The 25,073-nt window shown below is 35.6% G+C and overlaps 1 protein-coding gene across 20 annotated transcripts in view; it reads left to right on the top strand.

Moving 5' to 3' along the window:
- The window catches only part of MLIP (muscular LMNA interacting protein), a 312,602-nt gene that overhangs the window by 201,165 nt on the left and 86,364 nt on the right, over positions 1-25,073 (top strand). For 19 of the 20 annotated variants that reach the window (XM_053603333.1, XM_053603332.1, XM_053603343.1 and 16 more), the window contains 2 exons: positions 5,887-5,931; positions 18,214-18,258. In XM_053603333.1, the coding sequence (XP_053459308.1) occupies positions 5,887-5,931; positions 18,214-18,258 (90 nt within the window). Of the gene's footprint in view, positions 1-5,886; positions 5,932-18,213; positions 18,259-21,713; positions 22,750-25,073 lie in introns of those variants that run through there. The other variant, XM_053603346.1, reaches the window with a different exon arrangement.

The raw sequence follows: 25,073 nt of genomic DNA, 5'->3' as shown, positions 1-25,073 counted from the left end.
ATTTTTGTTACAGAGAACTGCCTTAGCTATACGGGGTTTTTTCCGGTTCCATACAAAACGCAGAATCATTTTTTCCAAATCTTGAAAGTACAATGTTGGTATTTTGATAGGAATGGCATTGAATAGGTAGATTGCTTTGGGAAGTATAGACATTTTAACAATGTTGATTCTTCCCATCCATGAGCATGGTATGTTCTTCCATTTGTTAATATCCTCTGCTATTTCCTTTCTGAGGAGTTCATAGTTTTCTTTATAGAGGTCCTTCACCTCCTTCGTTAGGTATATTCCTAGGTATTTCATTTTCTTTGAGACTATGGTGAAGGGAGTTGTGTCCTTAATTAGCTTCTCATCTTGACTGTTATTGGTGTACACAAAGGCTACTGACTTGTGGACATTGATTTTATGTCCTGAAACATTACTGTATTTCTTGATGACTTCTAGGAGTCTTGTGGTTGAGTCTTTGGGGTTCTCTAAGTATAAGAACATGTCGTCAGCAAAGAGGGAGAGTTTGACCTCCTCTGCTCCCATTTGGATTCCCTTTATTTCCTTGTCTTGCCTAATTGTATTGGCTAGAACTTCCAGCACTACGTTGAATAGTAAAGGTGACAGAGGACAACCTTGTCTGGTTCCAGTTCTAAGAGGAAAAGCTTTCAGTTTTACTCCATTCAGTAAAATCTTGGCTGTGGGTTTGTCATAGATAGCTTCAATCATTTTTAGAAATGTGCCACCTATACCTATACTCTTCAGTGTTCTAATTAGAAAAGGATGCTGGATTTTATCAAATGCTTTTTCTGCATCTATTGAGAGGATCATGTGATCTTTATTTTTGCCTCTGTTAATATGGTGGATAACGTTTATAGACTTGCGTATGTTAAACCAGCCTTGCATCCCTGGGATGAAGCCTACTTGATCGTGTTGAATAAGCTGTAATCTATTGGCTAGGATTTTGTTGAAAATTTTTGCGTCTATGTTCATGAATGAGATTGGTCTGAAATTCTCCTTTTTGTTTGGGTCTTTTCCTGGTTTTGGTATCAGGGTAATGTTTGCTTCATAGAATGTGTTGGGGAAGATTCCTTCTTCCTCAATTTTTTGGAATAATTTCTGCAGTACAGGAATAAGCTCTTCCTTGAAGGTTTGATAGAATTCTGGAGTGAAGCCATCTGGACCAGGGCATTTTTTGGTTGGAAGCTTTTTTATTGTTTCTTTGATCTCAGTGCTTGAAATTGGTCTGTTCAGGAGCTCTATTTCTTCCTGGCTGAGTCTAGGGAGAGGGTGTGATTCCAAATATTGATCCATTTCTTTCACATTGTCAAATTTCTGGGCATAGAGTTTCTGGTAGTATTCAGAGATGATCTCTTGTATCTCTGTGGGATCAGTTGTTATTTCCCCTTTATCATTTCTGATTGAGGTTAGTAGAGATTTTACTTTTCTATTCCTCATTAGTCTGGCCAATGGTTTATCTATTTTATTTATTTTTTCAAAAAACCAACTCCTTGTTTCATTAATTTTCTGAATGATTCTTTTATTTTCAATTTCATTGATCTCTGATTTGATTTTGGATATTTCTTTTCTTCTACTGAGTTTAGGCTTAGATTGTTCTTGTTTTTCCAATTCCGTAAGATCTCTTGTGAGATTGTTGATGTGCTCTCTTTCTGTTTTTCGAATGTAGGCATCTAAAGCGATGAATTTTCCTGTCAAAACTGCTTTTGCAGTATCCCACAGGTTTTGTTAGCTTGTGTCTTCATTGTTGTTATGCTCAAGGAAGTTAATGATTTCCTGTTTTATTTCTTCCTGCACCCATCTGTTATTCAACAGAAGATTGTTTAGTTTCCATGCCTTTGGGTGGGGTCAAGCATTTTTGTTAGAGTTGAGTTCCACCTTTAGTGCCTTATGGTCTGAGAAGATACAAGGTAAAATTTCAATTCTTTTGATTCTGTTGATATTTGTTTTGTGTCCCAGGATATGATCCATTTTGGAGAATGTTCCATGGGGTGATGAGAAGAATGTATATTCTTTATCTTTAGGATGGAGTGTTCTATATGCGTCTATCAAGCACAGTTGTTCTAGGGTCTTATTTAAGTCTCTTATATCCTTGTTTAATTTCTGTTTAGAGGATCTGTCCAGCTCTGTAAGAGGAGTGTTAAGGTCCCCTGTTATTATGGTATTATCAGATATCATATTGCTCAGACTGAGTAAGGTCTGTTTCAAGAATCTGGGAGCATTTAAATTGGGTGCATAGATATTTAGAATTGAAATGTCTTCTTGTTGTATTTTTCCCTTGACCAATATAAAGTGACCGTCTTTGTCTTTTTTGACTTTAGTTGGTTTAAATCCACATGTATCTGAAAATAAGATTGCAACTCCTCTTTTCTTCTGAATTCCATTTGCCTGAAAAATTGTCTTCCAACCCTTGACTCGGAGCTTTAATTTGTCTTTTGAAGCCAGGTGTGTTTCTTGCAGACAGCAAATGGATGGCTTGTGTTTTTTAATCCAGTCAGCCAATCTATGTCTCTTCAGTGGGGAATTCAAGCCATTAACATTTATGGATATAATTGATAAGTGTGGTAGTATTCTATTCGTCTTATTTTGTGAGAGTCCATTGCTTAGTTTTATCTTTTGCATCAGTGTGGAGGTTTGGTTCTGTCCTTTAATTTCTGAGTTCTTACTTTGCTGCTGATCCATTGTGGTGGTCAGTGTGCAGAACAGGTTTAATTATTTCCTGTAGAGCTGGTCTTGTTGTGGCGAATTTCCTCAATGTTTGTATATCCGTAAATGATTTGATTTCTCCATCAATTTTGAAGCTTAGCTTAGCAGGGTACAGAATTCTGGGCTGAAAATTGTTCTGTTTTAGTAGATTAAAGGTAGATGACCATTGTCTTCTTGCTTGGAAAGTTTCATTAGAGAAGTCTGCGGTCACCCTGATGGTCACCCTGTAGGTCAACTGGCGCTTACTCCTGGCAGCTTGCAGAATCTTTTCTTTTGTCTTGACTTTGGACAGGTTCATCACAATGTGTCTTGGAGAAGCTCGGTTAGAGTTGAGGCGACCTGGGGTCCGATATCCCTCTGAAAGCAGTGTGTCAGAATCTTTGGTGATATTTGGGAAATTTTCTTTTATAATATTCTCTAGTATGGCTTCCATTCCTCTGGGGCATTCTTCTTCCCCTTCTGGAATTCCTATAACTCGTATGTTGGAACGCTTCATAAAGTCCCATAATTCTGACAGTGAACGTTCTGCTTTCTCTCTCTTCTTTTCTGCCTCTTTTACTATCTGAGTTATCTCAAAAACTTTGTCTTCTACCTCTGAAATTCTTTCTTCTGCATGGTCTAACCTGTTGCTGATACTTTCCATTGCATCTTTAAGTTCCCTGATTGACTGTTTCATTTCCTTCAGCTCTGCTATATCCTTTTTATATTCTTCATATCGTTCATCTCTGATTTGATTCTGTTTTTGGATTTCCTTTTGGTTATTTTCCACTTTATTAGCAGTTTCCTTCATTGTTTCCATCATTTCTTTCATTGTTTTCAACATATTTATTCTAAATTCCCTTTCTGTCATTCCTAACATTTCTGTATAGGTGGAATCCTCTGCAGTAGTTACCTCATGGTCCCTTGGCGGGGTTGTTCTGGACTGGTTCTTCATGTTGCCTGGAGTTTTCTGCTGATTCTTCCTCATGGGTGATTTCTTTTATCTGTTTCCTTGCCCTAATTTTCCTTTCACTTCCTCTTGCTCTTTAAGTTCTCGTGCCTGTGGAAGTTGCGGGCGGGTTTAGACGGATTGAACACATGCGACCACTTGTCGGTTTTCCACTGTTTTAGTCCTCCTCTTGGGGTCCAGAAGTCTCTCGCTGACTCCCTGTATCCTATCAGGGGTGATGATAGGCAGATCCCACCAGCCAGAGATGCCTGGAGTCCTATATCCTTAGACTCATGGTGCCCAGATGCAAGGAAGCTGTTACTCGGCTGCCATCTTGCTCCGCCTCTATATTTTAATTTTTTTTCACATATACATGTGTTCATTAGGCTTCCAGTTTTTTCTTCACAAAATTAAAAAGGCTTAAACTTTAATAACAATAATGACATTTAAGATAGAGACCAGAAACAAAAACTTCATAAAAAACCAATGAAAACAAATAAATTCAGAAAAGAAATCAGACGATTGCTGCCACAAAGTATTAAGCAATAATAATAATAGTAATGCAAAGAAAGAAACATTCATATTGTCAAGTAAGAGTATGTCTATTATAGAATGCTTTGACTCTGAGGTTCAGTATGGAGTCACCAATTAACTACTTCTTATTATTTTTTCCCCAAAGTATCAAAGAATAGACAACTAATATTTATAAATCAAGCAACAAACTATTATCTGCAAACATCCCCAGGACAAAAGCAGCTCTCAAATGCTGGGCTTCCTGATTCCCATCCTCTCCTGATCTTGTCCACTAATTAATCCCTATCATTTAGCTTATTTATATCTTTGACAGGATGGTTTTCAATATTTTGGTCAACTTAATTATTGTCCCTTATGCATAGTAGAAGGATTGCTTCTAGTTTTCTATTGTTTTCAGAAGACCTAATCCACCCCGGGCACTTTTCATTTGCTCCTTCTTGTTAGAATGCTGTCTGTCTAGATAGCCGCATAGCCAGCACCCTCACCTCCTGCAAGTTGTGCTCAGGTCAGCTCCACTGCATGGATCATCCTATTCAAATTGTAAGTCCCTGGCACTTTTGATATCCTAAACCTTAGCTTTCAACGTCCTCCTCCTCTTTTTCATTGCACTTATCACATTCTAACAGGAAGCTAATTTGCTTATTTATTATCTTGTAGCCTATTATCTCTGTTTTGGGAATGTAAGCTCCCCAAGGGCAGGATGTCTTTGCCCCTTTTCTTCACTGATAAATTTCAAGGATGTGGAACTGAGTCTGACACACAATAGATAGACAATATTTGTTGAATAGGTGAGTGAATCACACAGCCATTCTGTCTCAGAAAATGAGCCAACAAGAGAAAAATCGGGGGCCCACCAGGCCATGTTGAGTGCACATTTGAAGTTCATCATTATGAACTTAAAATAAAATCTGTTAGTTTGGTTGAGTTTTCCTGGCAATGTTTTGCTTCTTGGGTACAAGTATGGATCGAAATGGATATTAATTCCCATCTAGAGATTTTTGCCTTTTTTTGTAAGCGAACTTTTCATAAGAAGAGAGGGCTGTAAGGAAAATGAAAGTATTAAAATGATTGGGATATGAAACATATGTACGCTAAGAGGCAATAAAGCCAGAATGAAGGAGGTGAGTGTTAGTGATTTTGAAGTCCCATTAAAGTGGATGCTGCATTGGTGATTGAATAAATGAAGGTGGTGGATGGCAGGAAAACAGGACAATTTCTGAGAGTGGGACATTTGAAATTCAAATGTCAGAATTTTGTATTTTATTGATGAAGGTAAAGTCCAGGAATGCTGAGAGTGGAACATTAGAAATTCAAATTTTAGAATTTTTGTATTTTATTGATGAAGGTAAAGTCCAGGGATGGTCCTGGGAGTGAAAAGACAGAATATCTTTGGAATTGAGCAGTTCAAAGAACAGAGAGGATAGGAATTTCTACGTGAATTTTAAAATAGCTAAAGATTATGGAAGATGTGTGATGAAGAAACTGCTATGATCTGTGAATTAATATCAATAATTATAAAAGGGAAAATTATCAGAAAGCCAATAGGTAAGAGGAAAAGGATAAAATGATATAGTTTAATAAAATAATTTTCAAAAAAGATTTTGTATTGAAGAGATAATGTTTAGAATGTTAAAAAAATGTAAACGTATCACAGGAGTTGGATGTTTTATTACTCGCTTGATTATTTCAGAAGTCTGGTTATTTTTATTTTCACACAGACTCCTACGACTCTTCCAAGAGCAGCTGGTCGAGAAACCAAATATGTAAGTTACGTTTATAATCGTAAGCACTGCTTTTTTAATGGGTGCCTGTGTAAGCTTTGGAAGAAACACAATTATATAGTCATTTAAATTGGGTTGATTATTTTCATAGGTAAAAAGGTAGGATAGTTGATTGGCCCAGGTATGATCAGGTTATGTTATGGACATCAGGTAAGCTTATCAAATAAATTACTTCATAAGTGAGGTACCGCTTGATTAGTTTAACTAAATAAAACAAAACTGCAATAGCCACTTTCTAGTCTTTCTAATTATGAAAACCTAGATGACACTGTTATTTTTTGTGGTGCTTTATCGTGTTTATAAAATAGTCAACTTGCATGCTTTAAAAAATTAAGATTTGCCAAATTATAATGTGATTGCTAGATAAATCAACTTTGACTGTTTTGCCACTTTCCTGCACTTAAATTATTATCAATGAAACATATTTCTACTTACGCGCATATTCAAGTAATTATGGGGTGCTGGGTCACCCTGAGTTAGTCCCCACTGTTCACTCACTCCAGAATGGCGTTTTCCATCTTGTAGTCAGCATTTGCTTCTGACTGAACATATTCTAGTGGAAACAAGATTATCTACTAAGTAAGTGTTTGGTTTTAAGTATAAAACAAATCAGTCCTTTTATTTCCACACTGTACATTTCATATGTAGTTTTTGTCACCATTATCATCAAGAGTAGTTATTAAATGTGAATTTTGTGCCATATCATCATGGCAATTTATGCTTTTCTGCCCTTCCTTGAGTCTTCCTGAGTGAAGTAATAAACTGGGTGAAATTACTAAGTTTTATCATACTCAGAAAATTATTTAGAGGATGTGAGTAGGAAGCCTGCTCACAGCACTTCCTGGAAGTTTCCACTGTTATTTTTCATCATTATTGGAAGGTGTTTAGGGTAATACTTAGAAAGAGTGGAGGCGTTTAGTGCGCTAGATCTGAGTTTAAACCAGTGTTGCTTCTACTTGAAAGTTGGATCCTAGAAAAGTTACTTATCATTTTGCCTTTCTGTGTCTGTTTTCATCTATAAAATGGGGGTACTAATAATTTTCTTATTTGGTTGATGTAAGATTTACATTTGTAAGTGTTTGAAAAACTCTTACAGTAGTCTGATTCTAGGAGTTGTTCAATAACTGATAGTCTTCCCTTCCTTTCCCTTCTTCCCCTTCACTTGCCTTTATCCACACTTCCTTTCAACTCTTCCTCCCACCTATCTTTGGAAGACAAGAAGCACCATGATTTAATCAAACTCTTGATTCGTTAGTGGGTACAAGAAAAGAAAGTTCCCTAGAAATGTTTCTATACTTTTTGGGACTAATGCATTTTACAAGAACCAGATAGCAAAAGTATCTAGACGTTTTTGCCGGCTCACCTTCTTTACTCCTCGAGCCCTACCTTTCAGCTGAGTGCCTTCATTAGGCTAGTTTTCAGTAGGTTCACAGAGCTGATGTCGCTACTCCTCCTCCCAGAGGGTGGTTAATTTGATAGAAATTTAAATAATTCTGGAGCAGCTGCTTCACTCTCCATAGTAAGAGATTACTTCAAATTATTCTTTATTTTCAATCAATTATCAGACTTAATTAAAGCAGGTTAACTTTCAGGCCCATAATTTTGTGAGAGCATTTGAGTCATTCAAAGCTAACAATGAATCATCTAACAGGTTCACTATAGACTAGAACAAACATAAGTGCTGATTCAGAGAGGATTCTTGACCTTGACTAAATTTTGTTTCTCGAATAAGAAGCTTTGTTTTTACTTTCTCTCATAACGTGACATTTGAATTGTTTGTGGTACTTCAAATGTGCCCATGTCATTTGAATCCATAAGGATCATTTGAAGATGTAAAGTAAAAACCAAGTTTTTGCAGTTTACTAAGTAATATCTGATACATTTATTCTGAGAAGAAAAAAACATTCTAGAGGAGCATAAGTCTACTTTAGCTATAAACTTGGATCTTACGTGAACCTTCTGTCTTAAATCAGTTATGTTCTGATTTTTTAAAAATAATGGCATTACAGTATTTTCTTCTATAAATTCTAATATTTATATTGACTGAGCTATGAGATGCCTCACCTTAAGTTTAAAAACTTTAACTTAATAAATTAATTTATCACTATATTTTCTCCCTTCCCTGGAAACTCAAAAGCAACTCTAAGACGTCCGTGGACTTTAACATTTTGATATTTTGCCATCTCTTTTCAAAATTTTGGATAACATAGGCATCTTTGGAATATATACCTGTTTGGACTTGGTGTCTCATTGATCTTATAGAGATTCTTAGGTTAAATTCAAAAGCAGGGATTACACAGCTTACCAACTCTTGCACCACAGAGAAGACTGAACAAAAGGAAGACTTAAGTTAGAGTCAAGAAAATAATTTTGTTATGCTTGAGGATATCTGAATCACTTAATACTGACCAGCTGAAATCCCTATCTCTGGGGGCTTTTAAAAAGTATAGTTTATAATCTATGGATCATAAATGATTAGTCAAAAAATAGTCATTATTTTCTAGCTCTACTATTCACTTTTTCGTTTCTCTTCATTAATTCAACAGATACTTAGTGTGTGTGCCATGCAGCAGTGAAGAGTCACTGGCTGGGGTGAGGGAAGTGAATGAGTGACAAGGTCCCAATTTCTGCATACAAATTATACTGCAAAAATACTTTCTTACAGAAATAGAGAACTGCTGGCCGGAGAACCTATTGATGCTAAAATAAACATACAGGGTTGTTGGTCTTCAATGGGATTTCCAGTCCTCCTGCGATAATTATAATGATTTAATTAAATTGTATGACTAATTGCTCTTTATGAGACCTTCATGAAAGTTTATCTTCTCTCAGAAGAAAAAGTAAAAAGAAAATCAGCGTAAAATAATGTTTCTTTGGTTATTTATTGCATGCATTGTGACACTACACATAGTCTGTTTTATAGGATGACCCAGGTATGGTAAAACTAACGTTAATTTAGACTAATTGAAGGTGTTCTTTTAATTTATGGTGTGCTTGAATTGCAAGCTATTTTGAAGTACTATAATTGATATTCTCTTAAGTGTAGCAGAATTGAAGCTAACCTAACATATTGAAGAGGTAGTAATCCTTAGGTTACCTGCAGGATTGCTTAATTTATCATCATTTCACTTTATTCTTTTTAATAGATGCTAAATTCAACAATAGTAATAGCTAATGTTTTAAGCTCTCACCTTGCCCATAAGGGATAACTATTTCATTTAAGACATACACCAACCTTATGCAATGGGTATTATGTTGCAAAAATCTCCATTTTTTACAGGAGTTTGAGACTTAAAATCTAACCCATGTTTGCTTCATGTCAAAGCCTCTGCAGTTGATATTTTTATGTACTTATATGTAGTAGAAGCTGGAAATAGTTTGTGTTCTTTAAATATTTTATCCATTAGAATTTATACTTTAGGTATAAATTATTTCTTCATGTCCAATAAACTTCAATCTAAATTTAGAATGAATAATTTCGTATTTGGCCACGTTTACATCTAAAATTGTAACTTTTAACTATTTTCAAGGCTTTCAATAACATGCCTAAATGTAAATTAACTCAGAATTTATTATTATCAGATAATATATGAGAGATGATTTCTCATGACACTCATTTTTTAACAGAGTTTCTTTCCACTAGGTAATGAAATGAATTTTCAATTACAATTTCAATTTCATTCAATTTTCATTTTATCAACTTTGGAGGTAAACTTTTTTTCTTTGTACTATGCTTGCCTTTGTAAATATTTGTTATTTTTCATTAACTGCTACTGGTATAAATTCATTTTACTTTATACTTCAAAACCACAGTATGCTTTCTTAATAAAGAACATCATAAAATACAGCACGTATTTGGGCCTGTTATTAATGTATCAAAAAAACTTTTAGTCAAAATCACATTGTATTGATAGCAACTTCTTTCATACATTCTCTACATTTTATGAATTACTTTAAGTGTGAGGGAAATAACTGAGACAGGCTTATTAAATATTAACATACAGGTAGGATCTCAATTTAATGAGCTTGAGAGATAGAAAAATGTCATTATAATGGAGTATATTGCTTCCCAAATATCATAATATATTGAAAAATGTGTTAAACTTTATTATGAATACATCCCACTTATATATAGGTATTCAAATAAAGGCTGTCCTCTCCAATTTAGCCAGCTCGCACATTCCTCTTGTTGCTATGCTTGGAAATGTTGCTATGCGGAGTGTTTCAAAGGTGATGTGTAATAATGTAGTCATAGGTCTTAAGGTAAGAGGTGACTTCAATCTAACTTTAGGTCGAGATCTGCTTCTGTGGGGTGAGGCCAGAGATTTGAGGAATTACAGGAGGAGTTATGATGAATTTAAGCAGGAAATTACACTCTATTGATCATTCCATTTATTTCCTTTTTAATTGTTCAGAAATGTTTCTGAAGTGTATGTGTGTATGAAAGGGATTGAGGAGGGAACGGAAGAAAACCACCTGGTGCTGTGACATGAGGAGGCAGAGGAATTGACTGAGACACCTTTTCTGCCTTGTGTCCTTTTCATTTCCCGTTAGACCCCCCCCCCCCCAATGTGAAGGTCTGTACTTCAGATAGACCTCCCCTTGATCTGACCTTTTATCTCCCTGTTTGCACATACAAACTATGCTGCCACTTGTCACCTATTCCCACTTCGTCTGTCTGCCAATTATATTCATGACAATTTGGAATCATCATTCCCCATACTAGAGAGTCAAATTTTAAAATATATCCAAATGTACGTTTTATATTTAGATATTTTGAAGGTAACATGACTAGCTTAGAAATGGTCTTTAGTGAGAAGTTTGTACAAAGTAAGATCTGCAGATAGAAGAAACCGGGTGAAGCAGGGAAGACAATGAATCAAAACATACCTGGACATGGTGCCTCCCCTGCTCTCCACGGGATACATTCTTTGAATACTGTCTTATGCACAAATAACAGGCACTCTCTCCAGGTTAAAGATAAGGCAGTGTCTTATCATTTTATAACTCTTTATTTCCTCAATGCCAAGCTTAATATTCAGTGATTATCAAGTACCTGCTTAATATTTCGAGGGCTGCCTTTCCGCTTACCTGTACATCAGCCTTGACTGAGAGAAATAACTTCATTCAACTCGCCCATTATGATTGATTAGAGTTCTTGGAGCTTTGAGAAAAAGAGACTCAGGAGAGTTGGTGCCAACAGAGCAAAAGGGGAAGAGAAACATCTTAATGATATCAAACCTGTTGTTATATTCAGGTGGGAGGGACTATTCATGACTGCTGAATAGGAAAAAAGCCTGACGAAAGTAGAGCGGAGTGGCACAGAAGCAGGAGCAACTGTCTAACACTTCCTATAGAGCTCAACTTGACTTTTTGCCCTAGTCCCGTTAGAAGGTGTCTATTTGAGTGATAGAAGCCCAAAGCACATGTGTCATGAATGGGGAAAACCTGCAGATTGTAAGGAATGGAGACTCTAGACAACCACTAAGGAGCTTGGTTGTCCTTGGTGTGCTTCTGGCAGCAAGTGTTTGGGAGACAAAATGGTTTCTCCAAAGCTGGCTTGGTACAAGTGCTGCCTGGTATCCTGGTATGCTAGTTTATTTTTCAATGGATTTCAAATCCTTACTTCTTTTCTTAGTATTTATCCCTTTTAATAATTTCAATTCAACCTAATTCTTTAACTGACTTGTTTTGAAACAAGAAATGGTGATTTTCATAATTTTTTGATTGCTTTATTAGTTTTAAATTTTTTTTAAATGATGGCACAATGGCTAAAATGCCATCTCTCTTTCTCTTTTCTTTAAAAATTTATACTAGATTATGAATTTTCTTTCACACAGGAGCCATTCTTATACTTATCACAAATGTTTTTTCTTCTCAGTTCATATTTACACAGATAGATATGAATGACCAAAACTTTGTTGTAGTTCGAATCCGGGTCAGGTTTATTTTTAGTTCCCTCTATTGTTTCTCCACCTTTATTTGAGGGACCATTTGGCAGCCGTCTGAATGGGACAGCCTCCTTCCGCCGCCTGCTGCTCCCATCTCAGCTCACCCAAACATAATCTTTCCTTACTTTTTGGAAAGCAATGGCTACAATATTGACAACACAATTATTGTTACAACACACAATGAACATCATTAACCTGTAGTAGGCTTCCCATAGGGTCGGGCATGACTAGGTTCACTGAAAGAACCTGGGTTTTAGTGATAATACATACAGATCATTATTCTTCCTCTTTGGTAAGGGAGATCTGCATTTACTTTAGATCTACTCCACCATAAGATTTGCATTTAATTTTTCCCTTTCTCTGTAAAGTTTCTCATAGTACTGATATAGAATCCAGAATATTAGATGAAATAAGAATGTCTGAGAGGGTCTAACACATCTTAGAGTTATATCATGATTCCCAATGACAGAATTTTAGGGATTTGTGACAAGTGGATGTTTGGCTTTTTCCTGATATTGTTTGAGCATTTTACCTTTTCTTCCTATAATAATTCATATCACTTAGTACAATATATTGAAAAGTGTTAGTAATGTTAGTGATATAAATTGTGCAAATACTTTATGGTTAATGTATAACCTTTTCTTTCCTATATTTCTTATACATTTTTGGATTGAGGTTAAAAATGTAACCACATCTCATTTTCAGTTGAGATGTTCACATTTAATTCAGTTTAATTTATTTCACAGAAGCTATTCATTTAGCTTAGGGTATTCTTAGACGATGCTCTTATAATACAAGATGAAAAAATTTGTTGAAGAGAGACAATCTAAGATTTTAGAAGAAATCATTATTATTCATTGTATTCCATTATGAGGTTGATCACAAAACCTTAGGTGGACTGAAGAACACCACGATGAACTTTCTGTAGGGCAATTTTTATAAACCTCGGTACTCACTGACCTGACTCATAGCAGTTAGAGATAGGCGCACTTCGCCAAGACACCCTGCTGCCATGAAGCAACCAGGAGTGGCAGCAAGCAGTGGCGGTCCTCACAAAGAATAGAGTGATAGAGTGAGACAAAAGGCAGAAAACAATGTTGGGCATGGTGTGGGAAGGGCTTCAGGTGCTGGTCAGTATGTCTGATGATTCATGTTCCTACACACTTGGCAATGCCATAAGAACAACTCAGCTTTCTGTTTTCAGTTACTGTTAATCTCTCAGAGAGTAAATACAATAACGATGCATCAATAATCATCTCTGAGATATTAGGAATTTCAAAATAATGGAAATATTTCAGAGACACAACTTTATTATGTATTTACCAGGTATATTTGTCAATATGCAGCTATCTGTTGACCACTGTCAAAGTTGAACGCTGAGCTGCTTGTGGAAGGTTAACTTCCCGTCTAAATGCAGAAATACTTATGAATTGGGCTGCAATAAACATTCTGGTACAAATATCTTTGTTATAGTGCAATTTTTGGTCTTCTGGATATATACCTAGTAGAGGAATTATAGGATCGAATGGCAGATCTATTTTTAGATCTCTAAGTATTCTCCAAACTTCTTTCCAAAAGGACCGTATTAGTTTGCATTCCCACGAGCAGTGCAGAAGTGTTCCCTTTTCTCCACATCTGCGCCAACATCTCTGGTTTTGAGATTTTATGATGTGGGCTAATCTTACTGGAGTTAGATGATATCTCAAAGTAGTTTTGATTTGCATTTCTCTGATGATTAAAGATGATGAGCATTTTTTCATATGTCTGTAGGCCGTGCACCTGTTTTCTTCAGAGAAGTTTCTCTTCAAAGTCCCTTGCCCAGCCTGAGATGGGATCAGTTGTTCTTTTTTTGCTAATACGTTTGAGTTCACTGTGGATTCTGGTTATTAAACCTTTGTCAGAGACATATCCTGCAAATATCTTCTCCCATTCTGAGGGCTGTCTGCTTGCTCTACTTACTGTGTTCTTGGCTGTGCAGAAACTTTTTAGTTTCATCAGGTCCCAGTAGTATATTTTTGAAGCTGCTTCAATTGCCCGAGGTGGGGGTCCTCCTCAAAAAATATTGGCCCAGGCCAATTCCTTCAAGAGTTTTTCCTGCACATGGAATATTATGTAGCTGTAAAGAAAGATGGAGACTATACCTCCTTCATGTTTACATGGATGGAGCTGGAAAATAGTCTTCTTAGCAAGGTATCCAAAGAATGGAAGAAAAAGTACCCAATGTACTCAGCCCTAATATTAAACTAATTTATAGCTTTCATAAGAAGGCTACAACCCAATCTCAGTACAAGAATATGGGGAAGGGGGCACGGGAGGGGGACAGAGAGGGAAGTAGGGTGGAGGGAGGGTGATTGGTGGGTCCACAGGTAGGGTGCATCTTGGAAGGGTGCAGGTGAAGTTTACCAAGTGTAGAGTATAAGAGTTTGAACACACTAATTAAGAAAATTCCATGAAGGCTATGTTAACCAGTTTTTTTTTTTTCTTTTTTGGCCGGGGCTGGTTTTGAACCCGCCACCTCTGGCATATGGGACCGGCGCCCTACTCCTTGAGCCACAGGAGCCGCCCCTATGTTAACCAGTTTGGTGAAAATAGTTCAGACTGTATATGGAACCAGCACATTGTACCTCATGATTGCATTATTGTACACAGCCATGATTTAATAAAAAAAAAGAAAAAAATAAATGCAAAAATACTTGATAAAACTTAACTGCTAAATATGTATAAAAATGAACCTAAAAGAAAGAGAAACTTCTGGATGCCATAAAGGAAGTGGCAGCTCCAAGTGGGAACATTAAGAAGAAGCGAAAGCTCTGGTAGAACAAAGGTACTTTGGAATCCAGGTGCTAAGAGCCGGGAGCTTAGTTTGTAACTTCTATGATGCAATAAGTTTAAGACAAGTAAAGGGATTCTCTGTTCTCATTCTGGAGCCGAGAAGGCCACGTTGCTTATGAAGCATGAAAGGGAAAACAGATAAATTCTTTCCACTATTCCTACCCTAACCTCTTAAGCACTAAAAAGAGTCACCCATGAGAAGGTGAGACCACGATGACGTGGGGACCTGCCATCCATGAAGTTTAGGACCATCAGGATGAAGCAGTAACGTCGTAACTAGTCCAGAACCCATGTAACTAACTCCCAGGAACCCCAAAGGGCAAATGCACTGCAGGGATGGTTTTACCACCAGGGATTCGTGGCTATCTGAAGAAGTCATCACCAAAACTACTCGGTCTGAAGATGAGCTTAAAATAAAAAATTAAACATGACTGAAGAACATCCTGGGGGCAGATGTAAGGGCAAGTCAACAAATATAACAACAGAAGGAAACACATATAGCCAGGAAGAACCACCAACACATCTGGAAAATGATATATTTAAAACGATAAAAAATCATTAAAACATAAAACTGATTGCCATGTTAAACATACTAGTATATAATTGAAGAAATTAGTTCTCTTTCAGGCTTATATGCAAAAACCATTCAGGATATAGCAGAAAGAGACAAAAATATGAAAAGGAGTTTAAGAGAAATAGGTGAGGAATTGAGAAGGCCCAGTAGTCGCATGTTGTTTAATAGGGTTGCATCCCCAGGACACAACATTAGGTGATTTCATCATGGTCTGAACATCAGAGCACTTACACAAAGCTGAGTGGCCCATCCCACTACATACCTAAGCTATATGCTATGGCCTGTTATTCCTGTGCTACAAATATGTACAGCTTATTACTGTATTGAATACAGTATGGAAAGTATTTGTGTATCTACACATATCTCATCATGGAGAAGGTACAATAAATATACAGTATGAAAGATAAAAAATGCTGCATAGTATTCCATGGTATACATACACCATAATTTATTAATCCATTCATAGGTCGATGGGCACTTGGGCTTCTTTCAAGACTTGGAAATTATGAATTGAGCTGCAATAAATGCTTATGTTTACATGGATGGAGCTGGAAAATATTCTTCTTAGTAAAGTTTCTCAGGAATGGAAAAAAATTATCCAATGTACGCAGTACTACTATAAAACCAATTTATAATTACTCACACTTTCATGTGAGAAATGAATCACAACTATAGCCCAGGATGAAGGAGGGAAGGGGATAGGAAGGGAGGGGGGTGGTTTGATAGAGGGAGGGTTAATGGTGGGACCACACCTATGGAGCATATTGCAAGGGTACAAGTCAAATCTACCAAGTATTGAACACCAACGTCTTAACACTGTGATTAAGTAAATGAAGTGAAAGCTATGTTAATTAGTAGGATGTAAGCTCTCCAATTTGTACAAATAATCAAGACATTGAATCCCACAAAGGCATAAATGTATTCATGATCTATGTATCTATGACTTAATAAAAAAATTAAAAAAAAAGAAAGATAAAAAATGGTGCACCTGCTTAGTGCACTTATCATGAATGAAGCTTTCAGGACTGGAAGCTGATCTGGGGGAGTCAGTGACTGAGCAGTGAGTGAATGTGATGCCCTAACAGGGGTCCTTAAACTTTTTGAACAGGGGGCCAGTTCACTGTCCCTCAGACCATTGGAGGGCCAGACTATAGTTTTAAAAAAAAACACTATGAACAAATTCCTAGGCACACTGCACATATCTTATTTTGAACTAAAAAAAACAAAAAGGGAACAAATACAATCACACCACCTCATGTGGCCTGCGGGCCGCAGTTTGAGGACCCCAAATTGCTAAACACTACTGTAGATTTTTGGCTGCACTAAATTAAAAAAAAAAAACAAAACCTTCTTTCTTCAATAATCAGTTAACCTTAGCTTGCTGTAACATTTTTCTTCATAAACTTTTTAATTTTTTAATCTTTTTGAGACTTTTGTAATAACTATTAGCTTAAAACACAAGCACATTGTACAGTTATGCAAAATATTTTCTTTCATTATATCCTAATTCTATTAAAAAACTTTTCTTTTTTGACTTTTTAAGCTTTTTTTGTTAAAAACTAAGACACGAGCACTTTGTCTTAGGCTTACACAGAGTCAGAATTATCACATCAGTACGTAATAGGAATTTTCAGCTCCATTATGCTTTTGTGGACCACTGTCCTATCTGTGGTCTGTCACGGACCAAAATGTCATTACGTGGGGCATGACTGAATATTTAATAGAAACTCTATAAACAGAGGTTATATATAGCGGGAGAAAGGCAATATTTGAATAGTCATGTATGATTTTTCAGAAAATAGGCATCTTCACAATAAAAACAAACCAAGTCCCAAAAAGGATAAATAAAAAGAAATCTACTCCCAGTCCACATCATACTAAAATTACAGAATGTCTTAGGAATAATGTTAAATGCTAACCAAAGATGAAGACAGATGATCCTCAAAGTTATAACGGTTGGGCTTATAGTTGCAGCAGAAACCAGAGTCAATAGAATAGTATCTTCAAAAGGCTGAGAGATGAGATTACCTTAGATTCTATGTTCAGTTGAATATTCAATCAAGAATGAGGGCAGAATAAAAAGATTTTTGGACAATATCCAACATAGTAATCTCTAAAACTACCAAAGCATTTACCTCATAAGAAGGAAACTCCTGAGGAGGAGGAAATGGGAAGTTACCAATCAACAGATACAGAATTTCAATTAAACACAATGAATAAGGTCTAGAGATCTGTGTACAACATTGTTCCTGTAGTCATAAATATTGTGTCAAAAATATGTTAACAGGGTAGATTTATTGTCAAATGTTCTTTTCACAATAAAGTAAAATTGCAAAAAGAAAGAAACAATCCAAATGAAAGAAATTACAGGGACCAATGATGAAATAGTACAAAACCACACACACACAAAAAAGTTCCAAATCATTTCTATCTTTAAATCACAAAAACTGTGTTATGCTTTTATTTTGATATAAGGATACTTTAAGAAAATATGTTATTTGTTTTCATTTTCTATAAGTAGAAATATCAACAATGCTTATATGCTTAAATAAAATATAGAGTATATTTTACTATATTTACAAAAATTAAATATGAAAACTTGAAAAATTTTGTTATGTCATAGTGTCTATATTAAGAATGTAAGAAGGAAAAGCAACAAATAAAACATCATGTTCACATTATGCGAGCTGAATAAAAATGCACAGAAAAAATATAACGAAATGTACCAAAAATGCTAAAAGTATTTTTGGTGGCACAGTGATATTTTCTTTTTGCTTTCTACTTTTCAGAATCATTCAATGGGCATACATGACTTTAATGACAAAAGAACTTTAAAATGTTTAAAAATATAACTATATTACTACATTATGAATTTTACTAAATAAATGCCATGTTTGTATTTTGCAGGCCAATCTCTCCTCACCATCTTCTACAATATCTGAGAGTCAGCTGGTATGTATCTTCTTACAAACTCATAGACCTATTTTTGAAAATTCTGAGCTCTCAATGGCTTTATTGGAGTAAAAGTGAACAGAGCACATATTTACTACATATAATTTTATTTACTTACTTGTCTAATAAAAGCTTGCTGATACTTTACTAATGCTAGATGGGGGTAGTTTTGCAGGGGACAAACATACATAAAACCACACACAGACTCTCCCTGCCAGCAACTCACATCCTAGTAGTGCCGGTAAAAAGAAAGACGCTATTGGAATTTAGAGAAGAAATCCTACTTCTTTTTGGGAGGGATCCAAAAAGGGGGGGATCAAGGAGAAGGTCGTGATTGATACTGTAGGGTAGTTTCTGAAGTTAAGGAAATGGGAAATGAGATATTTGATACAGGAGAGTTAGCATGAGAGTAGTTTAGATTGGTGCTGAGCAGTAGAAATACCCTGTGAATGACAAAAGCAAAGCCACATAGTGATTTTAAATTTCCTGATAGTCACATTAAAAAGAAAAAGGAGAAAAGCAATGTTAATTTCAACAATCTATCTTATTAATGCTGCATAAATATCATTTAAAATTATAATCTATAAAAATTGAGGTATTTGTACATTCTTTTTTCTCTGGCCAAAGTCATTGAAATCTCTCATACATTTTGCACTTACAGCAAATCTCAATTTGGACTAGTCTTAAGGGCTCAATAGTGGAGCTAGAGGCTGAGCGTTGCAGCACAGATCTAAACTCTAGAATCTGTTCTTTGTAGATAAAAATTTGATTAAAAAGGAGAATTATTTTTTAAAATAGTATTTTATGTTTCTTTTAACAATAGTGTTAAGCAAATTGAAGGCATAAAATAACTTTTCCAGATATACCAGGTTAAAATTTTCTTTATACCTTTGATGGCTTATTGTATAAAATTATAAATTCCTGAGCAATAGACACCTTCAGTAAAATTAATGGAAATTTTTAGTAAATCATTTAGAGCCACTAAAAAGACAAAAGTCACTGTTTAATGCTGATCTCCCCACTTTTTTCAGCAATAGTATATTCACAGTCAACCAGGCATCTTGCCTTGATCATGCCAAAAAATATATGTTTATTTGTAATATTTTAAAAATCATAAAAAGCATAGATTGTTAAAATAGCTTGATCTAATCAAAACTCTGGTATGTGCCAGTGTTTACACATACAGTGTATATGCAAGATGTGTTGTGTGCACGCACTTTTAGTGTCAGTGGTTAAAACAGTGGGAACGGTGTGGTACACTGGAAAGAACACTGGAATGAGTGTCTGAAGACCAACTTATACCTCATGCTCTGGCAATAACTAACGGGCGGATGGGGGCAAGTCACAAGTCTGGGATTCCAGAGTTCGATTTCCTAATTGAACAATGAGAGCATTCTGGTACTTACTTTCCAACCCCTTCCAGGGCTGTGAATCTAGGGCTACCAACACAGCGAAGTTGCCATGGAAACAAGCACTGCACCAGCAGAACACAGTTGAGCAGTGATTGCCCACTTAAGATATGGAAATGTTACAACTCTTTAATATTTAAAATAATGATCTATTTCTCAAGAGAAATGTATGGAAATCAAGAATGTTTGAACATTTTCATACGCATGGTATACTTTCACTCAACCTCATGTACAAAATACAGATTTTAGATATTGCTTGACTAAACATATGTGTGTGTGTGTTTTATATATGTCAGTTCTTGGTTTAATTCTTAAATGAATTATCTCAAAGAGGCAAATATATGTAATAACTATAAAATGAGGCACAGTAAAAAGTAAAAAATTCATTATGAATGTAATAAAAATATTTTTTTGACTGATAAAAAAACCCTGTGTCTGTATTCACTAGGGGGAAAAATACAATGCATTACTGGGACTGACTTTGATTTTTATTTCTTTGCATTTACTTTAGGCCTATTCTTAAGGAGTTCAAGGCATTTTGTTACCAAGTTTTAAATTAAGTTTTAATCTCAAAATGCCCTTGAGATATAGGTCGGTTTGTGAATGGATTATTATCAAACAAGCTTATCATAGAAAAATGAATATCCCTTGGATTAATAGAATTATTCAATTCAATCATTTGCTTTCTATTTCTTGACATTGACCCTGCCTGTAGAGTAGACTAATCAGGGTGGAAATAATTGTTTGCAAGGGATGTTATATGGCATTTACTTCTTTAAGGAATAATATTTTTACTCTTAAGTAACACAATTTATAAGTAAGGCAATTGTTTTTCATTGTAATGAATGAATATCCAATATTTGCCATCATGAAGTCTTTTCAGGATGAATTTTTGTATAATTTGAGTAAATAAGACCTTTGAAAAAATGATGATATATATTTATATTTTTATATATGTTTGTGTTTATAACTTGCATACATATAGCTACCACCTGATAGGCAATTCTGATTATTTATATACATATCTTTGTTTATTTGTGTGTATGTATATATACATAGCACATAAAAACAAAGTTACTGACAAAATATGATATAGTTGAATGAGACAGACATCTATTGTATATTTTGTATAAAATAGGCAGTTAAGATTATTCCTACTTTGTAAGAAAAATGTAGTAAATTGGTTGAAGAGAAAATATACAACAAATTCTATGGTACCCTAACTTGCCCCAACTTAATACAAATTATTTTGAGATTTGACTTTTAAAAGACATGTCATTTTTCATGCTTAAAAATTTTTACTTTGGCTTACCTATTTGCTTTTCATTCCAACTGTGCCAAGTCAACACTGAAGAAAAAAAGAAATAGGTCCATTGTCCATACTCTTAAAATATTTCCATTGTTTACTATGGAAGCCAGATGATTTAGGGTTGGGCTTGGGAGACTATTTTGGAAGTCTTTATGAAAGTAGTTCACCAACCTCAGTTTCTCTTTTTCTGTTCATTTAAATAGCATTGCTGGAGAGCAGTACGGAAAAAGAAATTAGAGATGAGGATATTGGAAATACCGACCTATATACTGGAGACTGGAATAAAGACTGTCAATCTGAAGGGGTTATTGAGAGGCTCACGTATCATAATATGTGGAGTTCTTACTATTGTCCTGGAGACAGAGGTGTGATTATTACACATAAAATCTCTGAATTATGAAGAGACAGTACAAACAGCTATTTTTATAGACAGAGAATCAGAAGATTTAAAATAGATTATCTAAGATCACAGTATTAGTATTCATCCTTGTTCTGTATGGCTTTCCAAAAGGAATCATTGTTCTTGACTTTAGATAATTCAAGGAGAATAAGAAAAGATTAATGGAGGAGTTGGGAAATTGGGCCTCTATGGACATATTATTTTCATTGAGCAAAGCCCGTGTCTGGCTCTGCCTGTTCTTTGGCATTGCCTGTAAAATGTGACTACTCAGCAGGGTTTTTGCACCTTGATAGTGCTTCCTTTAGGGACGTCCAACCTTTTTTCTTTTCTGTCACAGGTTGGAAGAATAAAGAGTTGTCTTGGGCCACACAGCAAATATACAAACAGTAAGGAAAAGCTGATGGCAAAAAAAAAAAAAAAAAAAAAGAAAGAAAGAAAGAGAAAGAAAAAGGAAGGAAAGAAAAAAAGGTCCCTGCATACTTTTTGTCATTTCTGATACCAAAAATAGCAAAAAATAAAAAGTTCTTACAAAATCAGTATGCAGCTGGCAGGCCACAGGTTGGACACCCCTGCTCTACTCTATTAAATGGAGTAAGAAGAAAGGAAAGAGCGACAATTTAGGTTAAACCTTCACAAAGCTTTCCTAATTTTGAACTGAATGATCACAAAGGTATTAACAAAGGCTGGTGGGTCCTCTTTTCTCTGCAAAAGAAAAGTTAGGGTCCAGAAGAAGTGTATGTCCCGGCACCAGGGGAGCCCAGTCTGGAAGACGTTTAGCTTTTGCTTTTGAAATTTCATAAAAAATGTTTGGTGTTGCCCAGGATGGCATGCTGAATCTAAAGTGTATCAAAACAATATATTTTAAAAATAAGCCACATGACAACATGCAGGTAAAAGAAAAATGGAACTTACTGGAATACTATAAAGAAGAACGCTTAAACTTGTAGATACTTTGCTTCTAGTTCTGGGTGCCAGCTGATGTGCCCTGCGTTAGTGGTGCATGAATCATCTTTCTGAGGGCCCTTGAGGCCTCTGTTGTTCAGAAAATGCAGCCCTGAAAGCTTTTGTGTGGAAATGATGTCTTCTTCAAACTCAAAGGCAATTTCTCCTTGACCAGCTTTTCCCTGACACAGCATACTTAAGGGCTACAGCATTTATCACGGACGCCTCCTCAGGCTTGAGTCATGCTATTGTCTTTTCTTTAGCTATTGAAGTATTTCGATCTGGCCAATCTGCATTGCGTATCTTTCCACAAAATGTTTCTTGACCTATGGAATGTGGCTTATAATCATTGATGCCCTATGTTGTATGTTTAGTTTTATGCAATATTATAGTAATTATAAAACATTTTTGAGAACAACATGTCAAGTAGGTACTTTCTAAATCATTAAGAATCAACGCTCCCTATTTACAAAAGTAAAATAAATATTCACTTTTTCCTGTCAAACTTCTTTTATGCTTCTTTTCCTTTACAAAGTTCTGTCATATTTATTATTCATTAGATTCTCATGATCATTGTTTTGAGTTAGCATGGTAGGAATTGTTATTTCCATTATTCAAATGAAAAACTGAAGTCCAGATATCTAGAAAGCCATGTCAACAGTCCCGGGTAATAGGTAATAGAGAAATCTATATTTTTTTGTTTTTTTCCAATATTGGGATCTTTACCCTATGTCATAGTGTTCTAAGATTTGAGATGCTTATTTGTGGTGGGTGGGGGGAGCTTAAGTATTTGTGTCAAGCATATGATATTGTTTCTTTTAGAAAGAGAATCATAGCCAATAAACATGTATTAATTGAATGAGTAAATCAGAAAAGTAATTTAGGCTTAGCGCCCATGCTCAGTGGTTAGGGCTGGTGGGTTTGAACCTAGCCTGGGCCTGCTAAACAACAATGACAACTATAATAGCAACAACAACAAGAAAAATAGGTGGGCGTTGTGGTGGGTGCCTGTAGTCCCAGCTACTTGGAAGGCTGAGGCAAGAGAATGGCTTAAGCCCAAGAGTTTGAGGTTGCTGTGAGCTGTGACGCCAGAGCACTCTACTAAGGGTGACATAGTGAGACTCTGTCTCAAAAAGAAGAAAGAAAGAAAAGAAAAGTAATTTAGACAATATTGCTTTTGTGCATAATCTTGACTGGTGCATGTTTTCAAGTTTGTACAAGTTTTTGTTTTTTTGTTTTTTTTTTTTTTTTGCCATAGAAATACTAAAGGGGAAAAAAAGCACTAGGAAATGAAGACAAATGTTAAGCAAATGGGTAAAAGAAACAACCAAAGCACTTTCACACACTTTTTAGATCCATCAAATTGGTAGACTTTCTAGCCAGACTCACAGAATTTACCAAATGCTATTTTATTAATTTCCTGATATTTTGTTATACATATTATTTCTCCAGAAATATTAAAATAAACCCCTGATAGCTGAGACCCTGTCCTTTTATTTCTTTTGGTCTTCTATCATATTACCCCAAAGTTTACTACTGTAGGCAAAGGCAATTAAAAACCATCAATCTACTGCTTGAAGTTACTAATGTAAGAAAGATGTTGCTTTAAGAAGCCATTATTTTAAAATATTGGTACTGTATTCTCTAGGTCAGTTCTGGCAGTTAATCTTCAACTTTGGTCTCCAGCCAGAGGCTATACCAACTTGCTATCATAAAATTATGATTTTAAGTTTCAAAGGATGAAAACATTGTCTATTTTTATAGTGCCCCAAGTGACAATGTTCAAGTATAAGTGCATACTTGATGGATTATAAACACAAATGAATAGTAGGCTTAGACTCATGTCTTAGAAACTATTAAAACCTGCCACTGGGCCCCGGCGACTCTACATACTCTATCCTTTGGACATTTTTCCCCTGAAGACTAACAAGAGAATCAGATGTGGTCTCCTTAGCTCCACCTCATTCTCAGCTCTTGAATTCTTCAAAGAAGATGACATCATTGTCTTTTGGTGTTAAGAGTTTTACTATTTATCAGCATTAGCAAAGACAGGAAGAACAACAGTTTTTTTTTTTGTTTTTTTTTTTTAAATAGGGAGAGTTAAAACCTTGTGAAGTCCCTAGAGAAGGGGTCTCTGCCCTTGACTTCGATATCCCTCAGAGATGATAACTTTAGCTTTCTACCCTGACTTCTTTGGGTGCAGCTTATCAGCCCACTTTCCTGCAGAGTTCCCTCTTCCTGCTTACATTGTGATCAAAAAGTCAGTCAATCTAGGAGAAATAATGGGAGGCTCCAAGCAGTCCATGAGCACCTTTTATGGCTTCCATGTTGGATCATAGCCAACATACTGGGCTTCTGTCTGTCAATTAACTGACCCATTCTGCAGATGGTAATTGAACATCAGCTAGGTGTCAGGCACCGTTCTAGATGTTAGAGATTCAAGAACAAATAAAGATCTCTGTCCTCATAGAACTTACATTCTAGTGGAGAAATCAAGACAACAAACACACAAACAGATGTCAGACGGTGATAAGAGCTGTAGAAAAATACAGCCAGTAAGGGGGGATGCAGATTGCTCTTTTTTATGGGTCATTAGGAAAGATGTCTGATAAGCTGACGTTTGAACAGACGTGAAAAGCCCTATACAGGAAGAAAAGAGTTCCAGACAGACAGAAGAATAAGTTCAAACTCCTGGAGAAGTGAGTATCATAGTGTGTGAGTTACAGTAGAGAGAATAAGAGGATGAAAAAGAGAG

Source organism: Nycticebus coucang, chromosome 9 (genome assembly GCF_027406575.1).
Source record: "Nycticebus coucang isolate mNycCou1 chromosome 9, mNycCou1.pri, whole genome shotgun sequence".
NCBI lineage: Eukaryota > Metazoa > Chordata > Mammalia > Primates > Lorisidae > Nycticebus > Nycticebus coucang.
The sequence above is the reverse complement of the archived record's forward strand: the minus strand, read 5'-3'. Positions and strand labels throughout refer to the sequence as shown.